The 18,315-nt window shown below is 43.3% G+C and overlaps 1 protein-coding gene across 2 annotated transcripts in view; it reads left to right on the top strand.

Moving 5' to 3' along the window:
• Positions 1-1,034: 1,034 nt before the first annotated feature.
• Positions 1,035-18,315, top strand: part of DCX (doublecortin) — a 57,066-nt gene continuing 39,785 nt past the window's right edge. Inside the window, exons 1-2 of one of the 2 annotated variants that reach the window (XM_062006710.1) lie at positions 1,035-1,401; positions 8,658-8,998. In XM_062006710.1, the coding sequence (XP_061862694.1) occupies positions 1,038-1,401; positions 8,658-8,998 (705 nt within the window). In that variant the 5' untranslated portion in view covers positions 1,035-1,037. The remainder of the gene's footprint in view (positions 1,402-8,657; positions 8,999-18,315) is intronic. The other variant, XM_010203690.2, reaches the window with a different exon arrangement.

The raw sequence follows: 18,315 nt of genomic DNA, 5'->3' as shown, positions 1-18,315 counted from the left end.
TCCTTTTGTGTTGGGGTTCAGTGAGGTAGGAAGGTTGTTCTTGAGCATAAACTAGAGATGATGCAGAAATTCCTGCTTGCTGGGTGTCAGCTCAAGCCTCAGTTTTTCTGTGCTAGTCGCTTGCGCTGGGAGCCCCCCCGCGCTGAGAACAATGAAAGGTGAGGAGCAGGGGCGGCGTGTCCCTTGGGCAGGGGCATTTCCAGCAATTAAATCACTTAAGACTGGAAAGTGGGGGTGGAAATAGCCCCTTTCTTTTCTCCTCCTCATTAAACAGGAGCAGAAATGCAATTCAGAGGAGGCTCAGGCTGAAAAGAACTTACTGAAGCCTCGTTTCAATGACAGATTTTTTTTCCCCCAGTCATTTCTTAGAGATGTAGGCTGGTCCTGGGAATTGATTGATGGGCTAGGAGGGGGCTGCGGATAGGGGGAAGGGTGGGCTGGATCTCATTGCTAACCCTTATTGAACAGGCTGTCACAAAGAAACTGCTTATTCCCCTGCGACCATTCTTTCATAAATGCCAGTTTATTCTAATGTTAAACATTCAGATGCTCTCTTTCCTTCTGTGATTCGACAGATTGAAGGGCTGACTTACTGGGATCTCCTTGTTTTCTGTTGCCAAAGGAAACCTCACAGGGCTCAGAGGTTTAACTGCCAACTGGTGTTTGGATGAGGGTTTGGGGGGCTGAGTTGTGATTGCCATGTATCCTTTTGGCCCTGAGTCCCAATTTACTGCACTTTGAAAACTCCCAGGTGCAGGAGCAGGCAGCTCTCTAGAAATGTATTCCCTGCCCCCAGTAGTTGGATCCCTTTCAACATGTGAGGACCCCTCCTACCCTCAGTCCCCAGAATCGATACAAATCTGGGTCAGAGGAGGGGACGCTTCCCAAATACACATTTATCCTGCTCTAGACACAGCTTTGTGTTAGCGTCGTTTTTCTCTCTGGGCTGGGGCTGTGCTTGGCTCTAACCTGTCCCTTTGCACTCCTCTCCCCATCTCCTCCCTCCTCAGCTTCAGATCTTCAGGGTTCACCAAACTATGGAACTTGATTTTGGACACTTTGACGAAAGAGACAAGGCGTCCAGAAACATGCGAGGCACACGTATGAACGGGTTGCCCAGCCCTACTCACAGTGCTCACTGTAGCTTCTACAGAACCAGGACCTTACAGGCACTGAGTAACGAGAAGAAAGCCAAGAAGGTGCGTTTCTATCGCAACGGGGACCGCTACTTCAAGGGGATTGTATACGCCGTGTCCTCTGACCGCTTCCGAAGTTTTGATGCTCTTCTGGCTGACCTGACCCGGTCCCTGTCTGACAACATTAATCTGCCTCAGGGAGTCCGTTACATTTACACCATCGATGGCTCGCGGAAGATCGGGAGCATGGATGAGCTGGAGGAAGGTAATTAGCATCGCTGTCTGGTGCAGTGAGGAGGCGGGGTGGGAAGGGGGCTGCACCACTTGGGGTTGCTGCTAAGGTCACGTTTCCTTGGGTACCTGGGGATGCTTCTGCTTGCTTTCCTCTCCAGAGAGGTGTGGGAGAGGGTGGCAGTGCAGGGGCTGACACCCCTGGGGTGCTCCCCAGCACAATCGCTTGGGTGCAGATGTGGAGTCAGAGGGGTGTGTCTTACTCTTGGCTAGACAGGGCTGTGTCTATCTCTTGGGGGGCTGTCTGAGGGCATCCCCATGTCTGTCTGGGCTGGGGGAAATCCCAGATGGGAGCAGGGGGTGGCTGTGAGTGATGTGGGTTTCTTCCTGGGGTGAATGGGTATGAATGGATAAGTGAGGGGTGCTGGCGGATTCATGCAGCCTGTGTGTAATGGGAGTGGGAGGGATTTATGCATTCTGCGTATGGGGGTGTTTCAAGGGGTTTGTGCACAATGTGTGTGTACAGCTCACACACAAGGGGTGTGGTGAGGGCTGTACAGGCACTCAAGTGTGTGTGGAGGGGGTGTTGGGGTGTGTGGCGGATGTGTGGAAGGCAGGGTGTTGGGAGTTTTTTACAGTGGGAAGCAGCGTGCAATTTCATGCAGTGTGTTTAGAGGAGGGAGCTAATGAATAAGATGTGTGTATGAAGAAAGATATTTTGGGGGGGGGGTTGGTGAAATTTGAGGTTTGATATGTGTATAGGAAGATGTAAAGGAGGGTTAATTGCAAAGGCGGTGTTGGGATCCCTTTAGGAGATTCATGCACAGGGGGTGTGTTGGGGTTTTTGCTCAGGGAGTGTGTGGAGGTGTGTTGGGCTGAGTGTGTGTAAGAGGGAGTGCTGGGGGAGCTCTTGCATAGTAATGCATGTGGAAAGGGTGTTGAGGATTGCTGTGCTGCATGTGAATACCGTCCATGCAGGGTCTGTATGGAAGGGAGATGTGTTGAGGTGTTCAAATGGGGCTTGTTTTTAAGGGAGTGTATTTGGGGAGTGTTTCTCCAGGGACTGTGTGGTGGGGCGATTGCAGTGGTAAGTCTGTGCATCCCCTTTGGCTGTGGGATGAAGGATGAGTCAAATATCGATCCTTCTGTCCAGAGGAGTGACCTGCAGGCGGGTTTTCTCCTGTGGAGCTCAGCTGCCAGCCTTGGCTGTGCTTGGGGAGCTGCCACTGCAGCAGTGGGCTGTCACCATGAGTACTGCCTTTCTTGGGGAGTGTCAGGAGGACCCCCAGGATCAAATGGCTAACATGGCCAGTCCTGCTACCCATGTGGGGTGCACAGAGGGCACCCACAGCCACCCTGCTTTTCTTTTCCCTGAGCAATTCAAATATTCCATTCTTTGTTTGGACCTGGAATATCCTGATTTCTCTGCAAGAGGGGAGTTGCTCTTCCTTGTTCCTTGAAGTTTTCCTCCAAGCAGATGACCCAGCTGATTTGTTGACTACAGAAAATCCACAAAGTTATTACTGTCTTTAATAAAAGACAATGGATGTGAGAGTCTGAGCCACTGAACTGCAGGGGCAGCCTCAGCAGTGAGTCATTGTGTGACCTTGACTACAGCATCTCTCCCTAGCATTCCTTATCTGTCAAGTGGGCTGCTCATTTCCCCAAAATACTTTGTGGGGACAAGCACACATAATAAATATTTGTTTCTGTAGAGGAGTTTCACTGGCAAGAAATTGCTGCCTTTCAGAGAGATGATGCAGTCCTAGTAGAGTTATTCTCAGCCCTGTTACAGCTGTCAAATGGAGGTGTGGCCTCCCTTAATTTTAGAGATTCTGCCATGTTTCATTCTGATACCTTAATATGGCCACAGCCTTTCTCTAATGGCATCTCTGTCCCACATGTCCTAGCTTATATGTAAATCTTCAGGAATAACTCCACAGAGAGAAAATGCAGTTCTTTATTCTCTTTTTATACTCTTCTTCCTTTTACACTCTTCCTGCCTTTTGTCAGTGAAGTCAAAAAACCCTTTAGTTGTTATGCCTGCTTTACACTGGGGTTTGTTGCAGGTAGGAAGGCACCTCGTTCTTGAAAAGATTTGTTACTGGTGAATGTACAGGCAGGAGCTGCTGCCATTTGGGTTCTGGCTTTGTTCTGCCCAAATGGTACTTGGAAACAGCATTGAAGAAATGGCACTAAAACAAAAATAGAATTGTCTATGTGACAGTGTCCTCAGCAGAGCACCAGCTAGGAAAACACAACCTAAGCAGCATGAAAACAAAGGAATCCAGTGTTTGAAAATGCAAAAGTAGATCTGCATGCTGTTATTGACAATTTAATGGTAACAACATTCCCATATTTCTAGGGATGACATTCTGTTGTAGAAAAGCAATCTGGGGAAGATACTACTTTTGATTTATAATAACCAAGGTTGTAACCAACCTTGTGGTAAACTGTGCTATTAACTTGGATGTTTGTGTAACTGCATAGTAGGCACAGGCATGGAAAACCAGAATGGAGTAATTGTGCAGTGACATACAGCAACAATACCTACACAAACACTACATGTTTGCCATATGAATTAGCTTTCTGGTTGGAGACTGAGGGTAATGAAACCAATCTAGTTGCTACAATGAGAGTAATTTATTACTATAATTTCAATACAGTATTAATATCCTTGAGACAGACATTTCAGATGAATGAAAACCACTTGCTGTGCTGCTAATTAAATGGGACTTGGAAATAATCCTCTTGGCCTCCAGTCCCAGATGTGGTAGTCTTTTCTTCTCTGGAGTTCAGGGTTGTTCTCAAGGTTCTGGATGAATGTTTTACTTCCCAGTATGTCCAAGATGGAACAAGAGAAGTCCCTCTTCTCTTTGATCACATCTGTCCCAGCTGCCAGTTGGGGTGTGCCTCTTGGTCCTTTCCTGTATGAACTCTAATGCCTCACATTTTGGAAGCCCACCAGGACTCTGGCACGTAGGTGCTTTTTGCTGCCTGCTGAATTCTTTATCACCTGTCACTGGCTGCTTTTCCCATACTGTCACCTGGGCAGGAATACAGCCCTCTTTGCCTTGTGCTCGATGGGCCCATTCCAGGTGCTGGGCTACTTGTCTGAAATTTGTTCTTGCCTCGGATTAGACACTAGAAAAAGCTGTGGTAAGACTTTAGTTTAGTCAGTGGAATTTTATTGCAAATGTTCTCAGGCTGTGTAAGATATTCCAGAAAGTCTTTCCAGATTTTTTATATCTTGTCATACCCTGGGGAATCTTTCCAAAATGTTGTCCAGGAGTGTTTAAAGTACTCAGACGAGGGGCTCCACCCTGGAGCTGTACAGAGCCTGGTGTGTGATGGGACTGAGGGGTTTATAGGAAGCAGATTGAGATCTCCACCCAATGTGGGTGTGTTCTGGTTTGCCTGGAAAACTGCAATCCATGTAGTCTAATACTAAAGTCTCGTGGCATTGTTTTCTATGGCTGTTGTCCTGACAGCTTGGCTAATTACAACCTGTGTAACAAAACTTATCCTTCTGGTTCTGTTTTATTTGCTTGCTCATCCTGGCTGTCATACAGGGACTGATGTGATACCATAAGTCTTTGTGGGCATCGTGCAGTTTTGAAGGTGTTTTCTAATCACACTTTCTTGCCTCTCTCTCATGGAAGAGCTCCTTGCACTCACCGGGCACTGCCCGTAAAATGCCACCCTTAGCACCTCTAGTATGATGCCCATAGTGTGGTGTTCAGCAGCAGATTGGATCTTGTCAAGATGATGCTTCTCACTCTGACAAAAGCTTCCCACTCCCAATGCAAACCATTGGGGTTTTGTTTGGAAGTAACAACATGACTGCTCATCACACCTTCTCATGCCTTAGAGTTGGATTTCTGCACATGGACACAGCTGCTTGCTGTCTAAAGGCGTGTTCCTGAAAGTATTTGTGCACAGATTGTTATGCTGAGGGCTGGGGAGCAATATGCTTCTTGGAGTTGTTTCTTCTGCTTTTGACAAAATCTTATATCCAGCCCCTCTCCTTTCCTCCTGTCATGCTGTGCACATCTTCTGCATACTGTGTCTGCTAGTTATATTTTTTTGACTGGCACAGTTGTACACCTTTGTTTCTCAGTATAGGCTTAGGCATAGGTAGGTGTAGCAGAGAGTCAAGAAACCACTTCTCTTTCTATGGTATCACTATTCCCTGTAAGATTTCTCTCTCTTGTGATCCTCTAGCCACAGTACATGTGTTCAAAGCTGGAAAGTTCACACGTCTTCGGCCCATGCTTGCCCAATCCTGCTAGCACCTCATGTTAAGGTGATGATGTTAAGAAGAGCTGCTCTTCTGAACTGCTCTTCTGAAGTGTCACTCCAAACAAATTTCTGTCCAGTTTTAGAAGTGAAGAATGGGTTAAATGAAACAAAGTGAGAAAAGGCAGATTACATTTTCCACTTGTGACTGTGATCAGAATTTGAAAGGCAAGTGTGTATATATATATATATGCACAACTACTTAATGCCACATTTGTGGAAACAAAGCCTGGGAGAACAGGCTTGATGAGCTTAAAGTTCTTTTCTAACCTAAATGACTCTGTGAGAGGAGTATTGCCTTCAGTGTAAGTACACTAAACAGCTGTGGTAATGCAGTGAAGAATTTCAAACAATCCAGCTGGAACTAAGAGTTATAGTGCTTTACCAACCACAGCAATAATCTCTTCTGCTCACTTTAAACATGAAACTTATGAATGGAAAATACACGCCAACACTTCACATGTTTATAGAACACAGCCCAAGTATCTGCCTTCTTTCACTGTGGCATTTTCTGTCCCAAAGTATAACATTGACACAGATGAAAGTCAAGCCTTGCAACAGTTCAGTGACAGATGTTGCTATGTCTGTTTTTCAGATAGGGAAGCAGAGGTGCAGGTGAGGTCAGGAGCTTCCAAAGGGAGGCCTGGGGCAGGAGTAAGAGCAATATTCAAATCACTCCTGGTATTGCATTTAAACATAGAAATCCCGTTTCTTAAAGGATAATGCCATAGTTCTGTTCAACACGCTTATAAAGGCTCTGCCACCAGGGATTATGGGCTTGGAAGGGCTCAGGTTCTTATGAGGGCTAATTCCCTGTGAGCACTTCAAACTCCCCTCGCTGCACTTCACACCCAGTTGAGAAACTGGAGAGAGACAAGTCCCTTCTGCACCTGTGTTGCTTGGCTGCAGCAGATGTGTAAACCACAACTTATCACTTATTAATCAAGATTTAATGTATTCAATGCTTCTGGAAAACAATATCCCCAATGGGAATTCCTGATAATGTATGGTACTCAGTGGGGCATCTTTATGCTTCTATTGAGTCAGATTCAAGAAACGTAAGGAGCTAAGGAGCTTCAGCTATGGGTACTTCATAGTCAGTTTACTGAGGAGTTTTGCTGGCAGAACACATGCCTCAAGCAGAGACTTTGATTGTTTTTTCAAGGCAACAGAACCTTCTGTTGGGATTATTGGGCTGATTTGGGGTACATTATTTGTAAAATGCCCACCTAACAGTGTTCATCACGAACCTTGTTAGCTCTCTCCTCCCTTCTATATTGTTATTTCATCTTCAGAAAGAGGAAACAAAATATCAGCTTCCTGATGATAAATGATTTTGGTCATTTTGTGCAACTGGTGAGATGGAGAAAAGCTGAAGTTGGTGATATAAGCATGAGTACAGCTCAGCTTTTGACAAACTGGGTACAAAGTCAGGAATTAAAGAAAAGGCTAGCCTGCATCTTTTCTATGGCTGCTTGTGACATTCAACAGTGATGATAAGATCATAAATACTATACAGACCATTGTTTTTAAGTCTATGAAAGCCTTCTGTTTATTGTGTGCCTGTTAGTGGTCTCACCATACATTCTTTGCTTCTATCAAAGTACAATTTAGTCAGCAGAAGGATGACTGCATGAACACTGTACTCGATACATTACAGGTCTGGACCATGAAATTCTGTGGAAATCAATGAGCTGTTTGTAAATCCATAGTCACACCTTTGCCATCAGGTGTAAGGAAAAGCTCAGCTCTGATGCTGAGTAGGCTTCTCAAAGATGTCCAGGCCCTGGAGTTTGCCATAAGGAACAGATAAGGAAATGCAAACAGTCTGTTTATATGAAGAAGGGGATTTTTCTTATTCAAAATAGTTTAATTTCAAACCTATTGTAATATTTGAAGCACTTCAATCCTGTAAGGTCAGCCCAACAAAACAGCAACAGAAACTCCATAAGATCCTGAAAGTACCCATGTTATGTCTTCAGTTCCTATTAAAATTTTATCCGATGGTGAGACAAGAGCTTCTTCCTCTAGCAACAACTGTCTTTTATTTCCATGCATCCTCAAGTGCTCAGTATCCTGAGTCAGTTCTGACTAGACAGCTACATTCCTTTAGGGATACTGTTTTACAGTGTCATTCTAGTAATAACTCTTGTAGCATCCATCAGATTTGCAGGCGCAAAAGATCCCACAAATGTTTTAAGGTGCTCTTTAAACCTTAGATAGGATCCTACATTACAGACAAAGCTTGAAACTAATTTTGGGGGGAAAAGAGAAGGACTTTTTCTGTGAATAAGATGACTGTGTAACCCTTCTCTACAGTGTCTAAATTAGTATTCAATGTATTTTTGGTTGGTACACGCTATAGGAAGCAAGCGGTGGTGTGTGCTGTAGTGTTCTATCTCATCTGCCACTAGGTTTGTCCTCTAATAAACCACTGGCACTACAATGAAGCATATTTGTTACACCTGCTAGATTTTTCAAGGCCACTTTTAGTAAAGACTATTCAGCACCAGATCTTCTTTATTTTTGAGGCATGACACAAGAGTTACTTTGTGGATGAATGTTGATATCCTCTTGGCAGGGTATGACAGACCAAAATAGCAGCTAGTTCTGTAAAAATGGAGAGGGAGGTGACAGAGTGACAAAAGAATTTGGGCAATTGAATGAATTTGATGTTTAAGTGTTTTCAGACAGCTTAGCTGCATCTTCAGGTACCTAAATACCTTTAAAACTCAACTTTCATTTACCCTTGGTTCACGTAACTAAGCGACCGTCTGTATTTGCTGATGCAAGCTATGGTGACTGGCTTACTTTGGGGAAATGCCAGTCACATTTTAAATAAGCTTAATAGAAAAGTTAAAGAAGACAAAATGTTTTAATAACAAGCTATAATGGAAGTGCTAATAAAAATTATTACTAATGATGTATGTGATTGATGAGGGGAATCTATAGTGTCTGTAGAATTAGACTGTTGTCCATTTTTTTCAACAGGGGAGAGTTACGTCTGCTCATCTGACAACTTCTTCAAGAAGGTGGAATACACCAAGAACGTCAATCCCAACTGGTCTGTCAATGTGAAGACATCTGCCAACCAGAAAGCACCTCAGTCTCTGGCCAGTAGCAACAGCGCCCAGGCAAAGGAGAACAAAGATTTTGTGCGTCCCAAGCTGGTGACCATCATCCGCAGTGGGGTGAAGCCCCGCAAGGCAGTCCGTGTGCTCTTGAACAAGAAGACTGCCCATTCATTTGAGCAAGTTCTCACTGATATCACTGAAGCTATAAAGCTGGAGACAGGAGTGGTCAAAAAGCTGTATACCTTGGATGGGAAACAGGTAGGAGACTTTACAGATGTTCTGTCTTTGTCTTTCTTTTATCCTGAGGCTTTGCTGACTCAGAGCAATTTTTAAAGCCTAAAATTAACCTGAGATGATCACTGCCATCTGTTCTCTTAGAAGTCAGACTTTTCATGCCAGTGGTTAAGTTACTAAATTTTCACTGACATTAATATCAAGTCAAGAATGTAGCCAACAGTCTGAGCAAAGCAGATGCTGCATCCTGCCGCCAGCGTGTGGTGCGTGTCTCCGGGCTCACCACATAAATAACATGGGTCCTTCAGCTCACAGCCTCCAGTTGAGTTGGCTCTCAAGTAATTGCAAGAACTCTTCAGCTTTGGATTCACTAAGTAGAAACGTGTTGCTTGATTTTCTGTGTAAGACAGAGTAATTGATCTAATCATGCTCTTCTGGCTAGCTCGGTAATTAGCAGGGAAAGCGGAGAACTGTGTTGCATTTCTTTGACTAAATGTATGAAGAGATAACATGCAGAAAGGGGTTTGGGTCAAAAATATTTAGTGGGTCATCATAATGTGCTTCATGTCTACATTTTCCTGGAACTGAAGGAAACATCTGTGTCTTGTTAGCAGCTACACAGTAATAAGCCATTTCATATTGCTGTGTCTATGAAAACCCTTAAAGGAATGTGGAGGACAACTTTAGGGACTGGGAAGAGATAAATTCCTCAAGGACAATTCTGAGCTTGATTTAATAGTTCTGTGTCTTCTGTAACTGAGATGATCTTATTTTTGTCACAGTTTTTCTTGCTTCTCATTCTGGAGTGAGGCAGCATAGCTCTTGTGTGGGAGTTGGATGCTGGCTATTCTAAGGATTGATGCTATTGCTTTAAACTAACTCCTTTCTATCTCTGGAGAAAATAATTCAAATACTGTCTCTTGAAACCATGCCAACCCTAGGCAACACATCCAATTAATGTGCAGACTTCACATATGGAAATCTTCATCCTTCCAATCCCAAATAGAGGCTTATAAAGTGTTCTGCACAGTCCAGGTGTGGTGTCTGGGAACTGAAAGTAGGATGTCACTCTGACACCTCTGATACTCTTGCTTTGTCTCAGCCTCTGTATTCTGCACATTAGTTAGCTGAAGCTAGAAGCAGCCACGATATAAAAATCTCAGCTGCTTGGCACTCGTCTCAACCCACCACTTTACCTTAATAAGATGTGTGGTTCATACATGAGTGGGTGACTTTCCAGCTAGACCATCCACAGATATAGTATTATGCTTTCAATAAGCAGTGATACAGGGAGTGATGTACTGGAAATCTCAGAAGTGGCTGAGGGAAGAGGGAGAGAGTCAAATGATTTGTCCTCACTGAGGAAATCATACATGGGCACAGGACCATGTGTTTTGAATCACAGCAGCTTTATGAAGGGTTTAATAGATAGATCTTGCCTTAAGGCAGACACACAAGACTCATGTTGCTCTCACAGTTGTGAATGGGAATCTTAATCTGAACCTGTAAATTGCCTGAGAACAGACAGCATTTTGGAGGTGAGATATTGTGTGGAAATAAGGATTCCCCATGAGCTTGCATCAAACTGTTCTCTACCTTTTAGCTAGCTATAGAAGTACATGGTGTTTCTCTCTGACTGGAGAGCAAAACCAAATCAGCCCCTAAACTGGACAGAGCTTGTGGCCTGGTGACTGGGCCAGACTCTGAAATTGTATTGATTCCTAAGGGGGAATTTGAAAACTGTTGGTTGTTCTCAAGTTACATATTGCCTAGAGCAGTGCTGCTGTGGGATAAACTGTTACTGGAGTATCTGCCATGCATGGGGATACAGCTGAGAAAGAGGCAGAAAGCCCTGTGTGATTAATCAATTCCTACTGCTCAGTGTTGTCTACAGCAGACACCACAACATGCAGGACTCTTCTTGAATCAAAAAAGAAAAGGCAATCTTGTTTTCCTCATGTCAAGCTCTGGTAGCTGTATGGTGACTGGAGACTTAACTCAGCATTGTTTTCACTGGGGCAACTCGACAAATTCACCATTGGTTTTTGTCAAAGACATGATTTCAGTAAAGTCTGAGTAAAGATGTGACATTTAACTTGTTTTGCTGGCTTTATAATTCACTGTTTTATAAAATGCAATATTTCATGTGTCTTAGACACATCACTGGGGGTTTCCCTCTGTGTAAATATGCATGCATTATTGCAGTTATTTGAAAGGAGTGAGATTTTAGCATTTGACAATAATAGAATGTTTGCTATTTGTTTATGGCTTCCTGAAGAGCAAATCTGGTTCACCAGGGATTTGTTTTTATTGGAAGTTTTCTTCAGTGCTTGGGTCTTTTTAAAATCTAAGCTGATTTATATTACATTATGTGTGTTCTTAGTGTTGAAGCTAGAGCTAGAAGCTTCTGCTGTGGATACAGTGTTTGCTGTTAGGGTTTCCATGACATATTGCTCCATAAAATCTGACCTTCTGACGTGATACTAGAGGTGTTTGCATGTCTGATTCTGACACTAGAAAGGAGCTCTTGAATGCCTAATTCTGACAAACAGGACTTTATTTTGAGGAGAAAATATGCATGAAAAACTGCAAGCTGCTCAAAGCTGGAATACTGACAAGACTCCTGACAGTCTGTCTCTTTGAGTGCCATCAGAGGCACATTTCTCCCTCTGTTGTGAAATGATAAAATTTACAAAAGGAACTTACAAAGGGAAATCATCCTTCCTCAGACCATGAGCTGTAACTTAATGAGGGGAGATGATGATTTTATTTATAGGCATTTCCATAGTGCTCATCAGTGGAGTAATCAAGATGCTTTAGAAGTGCAGACAGTAGTAGCAATGACAGAGTAGTGTGTAAATAATTACATTTCTATGCACTGCAGACCTGCTGCATTTGGAGTGAGAAAGAGGTGAACTGAAAGCTGGATGGGGTGTGTTTGAATAAGTGTAACACTCAAAACAACAGTGAGGTTAGTTTGTTTATCAGGAAACTGGGGTTTTCTTGTGTCATAGGTTGTCTGTAGAAATATGGTCAGTTTGAAACTAATAAATTGGCATCTCATGTTTTAGTTTGTTTAACTTGGATTTGCACATATTTCTAATTGCTTTGTGCCTTATCTGTCTGTACTTAAGCTCCTTCCCTCCTTGGAGCATGTCATCACCTCTTGAGGGACAGAATTCAAAAGGGCATTTCAAATTGTTGACCAAAAATGAGTTGTGACAGAGAAATACAGTTGAGATTTACCATTTGCATTTTCATGGCCACATAGGAAATGACAGAGATCAAATATTTCAGTGCGTTAAACATACTACAGCGGATCAAACCCAGAACTTGGTTTATGACCACAGCTACCATTGTGGTAGAGATGTGCAATAGAATTAATATATGCATATACAGGATTGCATTTGGTCTGTGGATCATTGGAAAATAGCTGTTTTGGAAGGTTCTTTCTGTTTTAAAGTTCTTAGTTCTATCCAATGTCCAGGGTAAGTTTGGATTCCTGGCAGCACTGGCTACTTTATATATGCCTAATGGCAGTTTCTGCCTCATGTCATTAATAAACTGAATTAGAAAGCATAATTTGAGACTGTGGATGAACCAGCATTCAAATACTTTGAATGCAATAGCCTGAACTAAACTTTTCCTCTGATGTATAGATTTACTGTGCTGTTTGTGCTTCAACTTCTCACCGTGGGGTACAAAATCTAGGTGTTTTTCTGGAAAAGAGGAGGCTGGTTTGTCACTGCCAGCCCTATGCTCACCCATCTTCTGCTTTCTACACCTTAGTTTGGAAGTAGTGCCTGTCTGCATTCATTCATGCTTTTAATAAGTGACCTGTAAAAGCTAATGTCGTCTGTACACACTGAACTTCTTTTTTCCTGCACTGTTTTGTACTCCAAAGTCTGTGAGTTGTTCAGCAAGTATATGAAAAGATGTAGTACCAAAAATCGATCTCTTTTGTTGTGATTGGCTGAGTGGGTGATATTCTGAGTGACCAAAAATTCATCAGGCATGTTCAGTTGTACCATAGCATTAAGATGTTTTCTGTGGTGTGGAATTCTTTTTGCTTTCTCTCCAGCTGATGTATTGCAATGTCTTAACTAAATACCCCATTGTGTGACCCATCCATTGGCACCACCAGATAAGCAGAGTAAGGTGCTGTTCAGACAGGGGAGAACTTGTGTGCTTCCTTTCCACATAAATGTAGATATTCTGATCAAGAAGCAGGGAACTGAATGTGGTTTTAACCATAAGAACATGCAATAATCTCTTCTGGACTTTGAAATCTTTGAGCAGGGGAAGAAGACACATGTGCCATTCCTTGGCTTTTGCCTAGCCCAGACAAAGTGCCTCTGTTCCCTCTGAGTGTTGGCTGTCTCATCAGATGAATTTGCGTACACTTTTGTACAGCAGGGCATTTGTGACTGTGCTCCCAAAAGAATTTCTCATCTTAATAAAATGGTCCCCTCTAGCAGTCTTTGCTTTGATAAGGATTTCATGTGGCAGGTGGTGAGTGAAGTTCATGTTTCTGTTTGCAAAGCTGATGCAAATGCCTAGAAGGCCAGTTCACCTCTCCTGTCCAGAGAAGAAGTTGCCATTTCATTTCAAATGACTTGCATTGAGGAAGGGCAGCAGCCACAGAGGCAGAAGCAGGATGACTAAGCACACAACAGATTAAAAGTTGGGACTTGGAAATCAAAGCCAACAAAGTAGTTGATATAGCAGCTCCTAGTAGTGCACTACTAGTAAAAAGCTAGATGCATCCATACAAGTTGTACTGGAGAAACCAACTAAACTCTGAAACTCTGTCAGGATAGTTTAGCTCCATTGCTTATATTAAATTGTAGCAGTGTGGCACAGAACAAGGTTTGTATCAAAATATACAAATGCCTTCAATGGCTGTAATCTGTAATTGATGCTCAAGAAGGAGGTGAAATACCTCCATGAGGTACCTAGTAACTTCTGCATTGCTGAGAGATCAGAGGGAACTTACACCCCAGGCAATGAGTTCAAGGTTACAAAGCAAACAAATTGGTTTGTGTTATTTGACATGTCAAACTCCTTTGCCTTCCAAAGCTTTGTCATTGACTGCCCTTTTGGATACTGAAAAACTGCACTGAAATAACTCCAGAACAAAGCAGTTTCATGCACTTATGTACAGATTGGATCTAGCCCCAAAGCAAATGGGAGGGAAGAGCAGGAAATGGGTGCAAGTGTGTTTTGTATCCTGCCTCCTGCAGAAAGCACTGCAGCAGCTGGTGCTAATCGGGGAGAGGCAAGTCTCATCTCCCCTCACTGCTATGTAAATCTGTAACAATAAAGCTGTATCTGTTTTGCATCTTTTTCTCTGTCCTTCTTGTTAACTGCTGAGATTTGGCAAGCCTTACATAAATCTCCCATTTTGATACCAAGAAGCCAAGTCTGGATTGCAGGCACCAGCAGAGGAGTTCTGCAGGGAGGATCTTTGCCTGTAGCTGCCTCCCCAGATAGATCACTCAGGGAGAGGATTAACTCCCAGCTTCACTCCTTCTCATTGCTTTTGCAGACTTCTCTGACTTACGGTGTTTGCATGAGGTTATTCCTCTCTAGCAACCATGTGTCATGCAAGGAAGGTTAGTAATAATGTATGGGCTGAAGAACTTCTGAACCCGAGTCACTTAGGCTGCCAGACAACACAGCCTGGTTCTCTATCTTTAGGGAGCTCTTAGTCTGTGCTGGAAGTTCAGCATTGCCTGATTCATGCAATGACTAGACACTAACACAGACAAAACCAATTAGTCCTTAGGTATCCCTTAAGGATTTTATCATTGGCTAGAATGAGTGAGCCAAGCTGCCATGGATGTGTATCTAAGTACTTAGGATAAAATATTCAGAACACTTCCTGAGATATTATTCAGAAACCTGAGACTTACTCATTTCAGTGGGCCACAGAATCTGGGTGAAAAGGGGTCTACCTGGAACTTCATGAATCCTGATTCCTGTCCTTATTAAAGCAGAAGCAGTGTCACCTCAGCAGCTAAAATCTTGATCAAATCTATTCTGTGAGCATTGAGACTCTGTTGCCAAGGCACGTACAGGGCAAGGGTGACAGCAGAGGAGACCATCACCCTGCTGACTTCAGTGGATGTTTTGCCGTTCATTGCTTTGCTTCAGCTTCAAGTTGTGGAGGAGATGGCTCTGGCCTGCCATCCAGCAAGGCTTTGGTGCTGTGTATTCATTGGCATTTTGTTGTTATACCAATACTGTCTAAAGCTGTAGTGAATCTGTTGTCTTAAGGCAGTGAAGCCCCAAGTGCAGAAGCAGGCACTGCTGCTTGCTGAAAACTGTTGATTTTCTAGAAGCACTAGCCTGTCTAGTAGATGTGTACTGACCAAGATCCACATGAACACCTGCTACTTGTGTCACAGATGGCAGGCTGTCAAAATTATTGAAAGATGCAGTCAGATCTGACCTGCTGACCTAGAAGTACGTGGCTCCTATTGCTGAATGCTGGTGCTATTCACACCCCAAAAGAGACGGATGCTAAAATTTCAATCCTCACTAGCAGTCTTTACGTTGGCAGTTCTCTCTATCATACAGAGTGACATGTTCCCTTTTTTCCCTGAATCCCAAGAGAGAAGAGGATTATTCACTGCAGTGCCACAGGGCTTATCTAGGAATAAATGGGCTGAAAATGAGCAAGAGAAATTAGGCTGAATATCAGGAGCTGAGACAGGACAAGAAAACCTTGGAATTGTTTTGTTCCATTCCTGATTTTTTTTTGGTGCTTCAGTAGAAATCCCACCAGTATGAATGTGAGTCCTTCCTGCTGTGAGAGGGAGCAAGCTGTGCTGAATTTTTTTTTGAGAAAGAGTCTACCTCAATGCCTGGACTCTAGTAAACATCTTATTTCTTTTGATCACATAGGATAATCAAATACCTGTATTTCCCTGTTTGTAATGGGGAAATATCTTGCTAATTCTGGTGCATCACCGTCTTTAGCCTTAGGCTGTGATTGGCAGCACATATGGTATGTTTGCTCACAAAAAATGGTAGAATGGTAGGGGTTGGAAGGGTCCTTTAGAGGTCATCTATTCCAACCCCCCTGCCAAAGCAGGTCCACCTAGGTCAGGTCACACAGGAACGTGTCCAGGTGGGTTTTGAAGACCTCCAGAGAAGGAGACTCCACACTCTCCCTGGGCAGCCTGTTTCAGTGCTCTGTCACCCTCACATCTACCTCAGTTGCTCAGAGTGTGTGAATACTCAGTAGCAAGTACGTTGTGACACTTCATGCTTCCACTTCTTTTTAGAAAGGGCCTGAACTAGATGTGAGTAAAGGGATGCAGGCTAGTAACAGAGGCTGGTAAGAAATGGTGTGATGGAGCTATCATCCAGCACAACAGTACCCCCTCCTTTCTTGTCCCTGAAACTGCACACAGAGGTTGTTCTTTCTTTTAGTTTGTGCAACTTTTTGGAGCTTAAGTGTTAAGAAGATGCATCCATATTGCAAAGACCCCAGACTGAATGTGAGAGGTTGTCAAAGCTTCTTTATCTTTTCTTGACATGATGCCAGTATCTTTCAAAGGTCTTGGTATGGCACAGTAAGGGGACAAGTGATGGCTTTGCTCATGTGCAGAGGATAACAGCTTCCATCCACTTTCAGGTCTGCCAGGGATGACGAAAATACTGGCACAGAAATGTGTATAATAAAAGTATGTCTAAAGCAATTAGACAAAAAAGGAGGTTGTAAAAAAGGAGGAGACAAAAAAGTTGGATGTAATCCATGCAGATTTTCAGCATTGGCTAAGGTAGGCCTGCATATGTGGGGAAGTGCAAAGACAAACCACAAAAGCTGAGGGCGATTCCAGCTTGTGTTCAGGGCGTCTCATGCTGCAGCAAATTGATTAGCATACAGAGCTGGAATTGCAGGCCTGCTCCTGGAGATTTGCTGAGCTCTGAATTCAAACTGAATAGGGAAAAAGAAGCAAGGCTAATAACCAGAGCATTCACTGCTCCAAGCTATGAGGCACACCCTGTCCCCTGTGAATGTTCAGGTCTTTTCTGAATTAATAGACATAGCTCTATTTTCCTGGTTACCAGCACGCAGGATGTGTGTGAGTATATACACATGTATCTATCTGTATAAAATCATTTTACTGAGTGCTGCAGAACACAACTATGCTGCTCAACTCACAGTCTGAACAGTCTATACTCTCCTTTTATTTAGAGGAGACTATTGTGCTCTGACAGTGATATCCTGGAGTCATACTTGTTTTTTCTTCCCTTACTCTAATAAGCCAAAGGCATTTTACTGACTTTGAAACTGCATTTTGAAAATGTTTGGTTACTTTCAAGTTATTCTTTCAGATAAATGCAAATCTCATTGTCATTGACAGTTTTTAAATTAACCACATAATTAAAACAAATAGGAAATTTGGATGTGTAGGCTCATGGTGCTTTTCTCTCATTTTTTATCCAGAAAAATACTCCAAATCGAGGTTTCTTCAGCTAGAGTGGGTGTAAGAGAGAACTTGCTTTTTGCTTGTTTCATTTTTTCCCCAAATAGGGGACTTAGTTATGCATGAAATGAACAAAAAGCAGATATGAGGAAGATGAGATAATATGCATCATTCGTTAGAAGGGTTTTTTCTGGGGGATTTTGCTTCAATCAGAATTGGTGTGAGAGGTCAGTCCTTCCAGTCCTCCAGGTCTGAGCTCTGTTATCTGAAGGACAATGAACACAAGGAGCTTTATTGGCTCCAGAGGAATAATTATGCAGTCAGTGAGCCTGCAGGGCAGTGGGGGGGAGCAGGACTTGGGGCTCCTTCCTCACACACCCCTGCCCTCACCATCTGCTCAGTGCTGCTTATCTGGTGCTTGGTCTCCTGCGGCTGCCAGGGCCCACAGCTCTGGTTCTGCTACCACCTGGTTGTGATGGACCAGGTCAGACCACCATATGAAACACCCAACCATGCTGAGTGTGCTACTGGGAGAACAGCTTCTGGCTACAGATGTCTGTCTTTCATTTGGATTCTCTGAACAGGAAAGAATATTTGGTTTAGGAAAGCATCTTATGGTGTGTAGATGCTCCCGTGGAAGACACATTTCTTCAGGCTGTTGCCATACCCCTGTGCTTTGACATAACCTCTTGTGCCTTTCCTTACTCCCTTGTGCCCATAATGTTGCTGAAAGAGGAACAGAGAGGCCAGGAATGGTGACTAATGGCTGTTCCGGTTCACCTCTGTATGTCTAGTGGTGAATATACACTAGGAAACTCAGCTTCTGTGCTGGGTAAATCAACTGAAAACAGAAGTTAAAATCTGAAATCCACACCATGGCATTGCAGAGTAAATAAACAC

This window comes from Colius striatus, chromosome 13 (genome assembly GCF_028858725.1).
Source record: "Colius striatus isolate bColStr4 chromosome 13, bColStr4.1.hap1, whole genome shotgun sequence".
In the NCBI taxonomy this organism is placed as follows: Eukaryota; Metazoa; Chordata; class Aves; order Coliiformes; family Coliidae; genus Colius; species Colius striatus.
The sequence above is the reverse complement of the archived record's forward strand: the minus strand, read 5'-3'. Positions and strand labels throughout refer to the sequence as shown.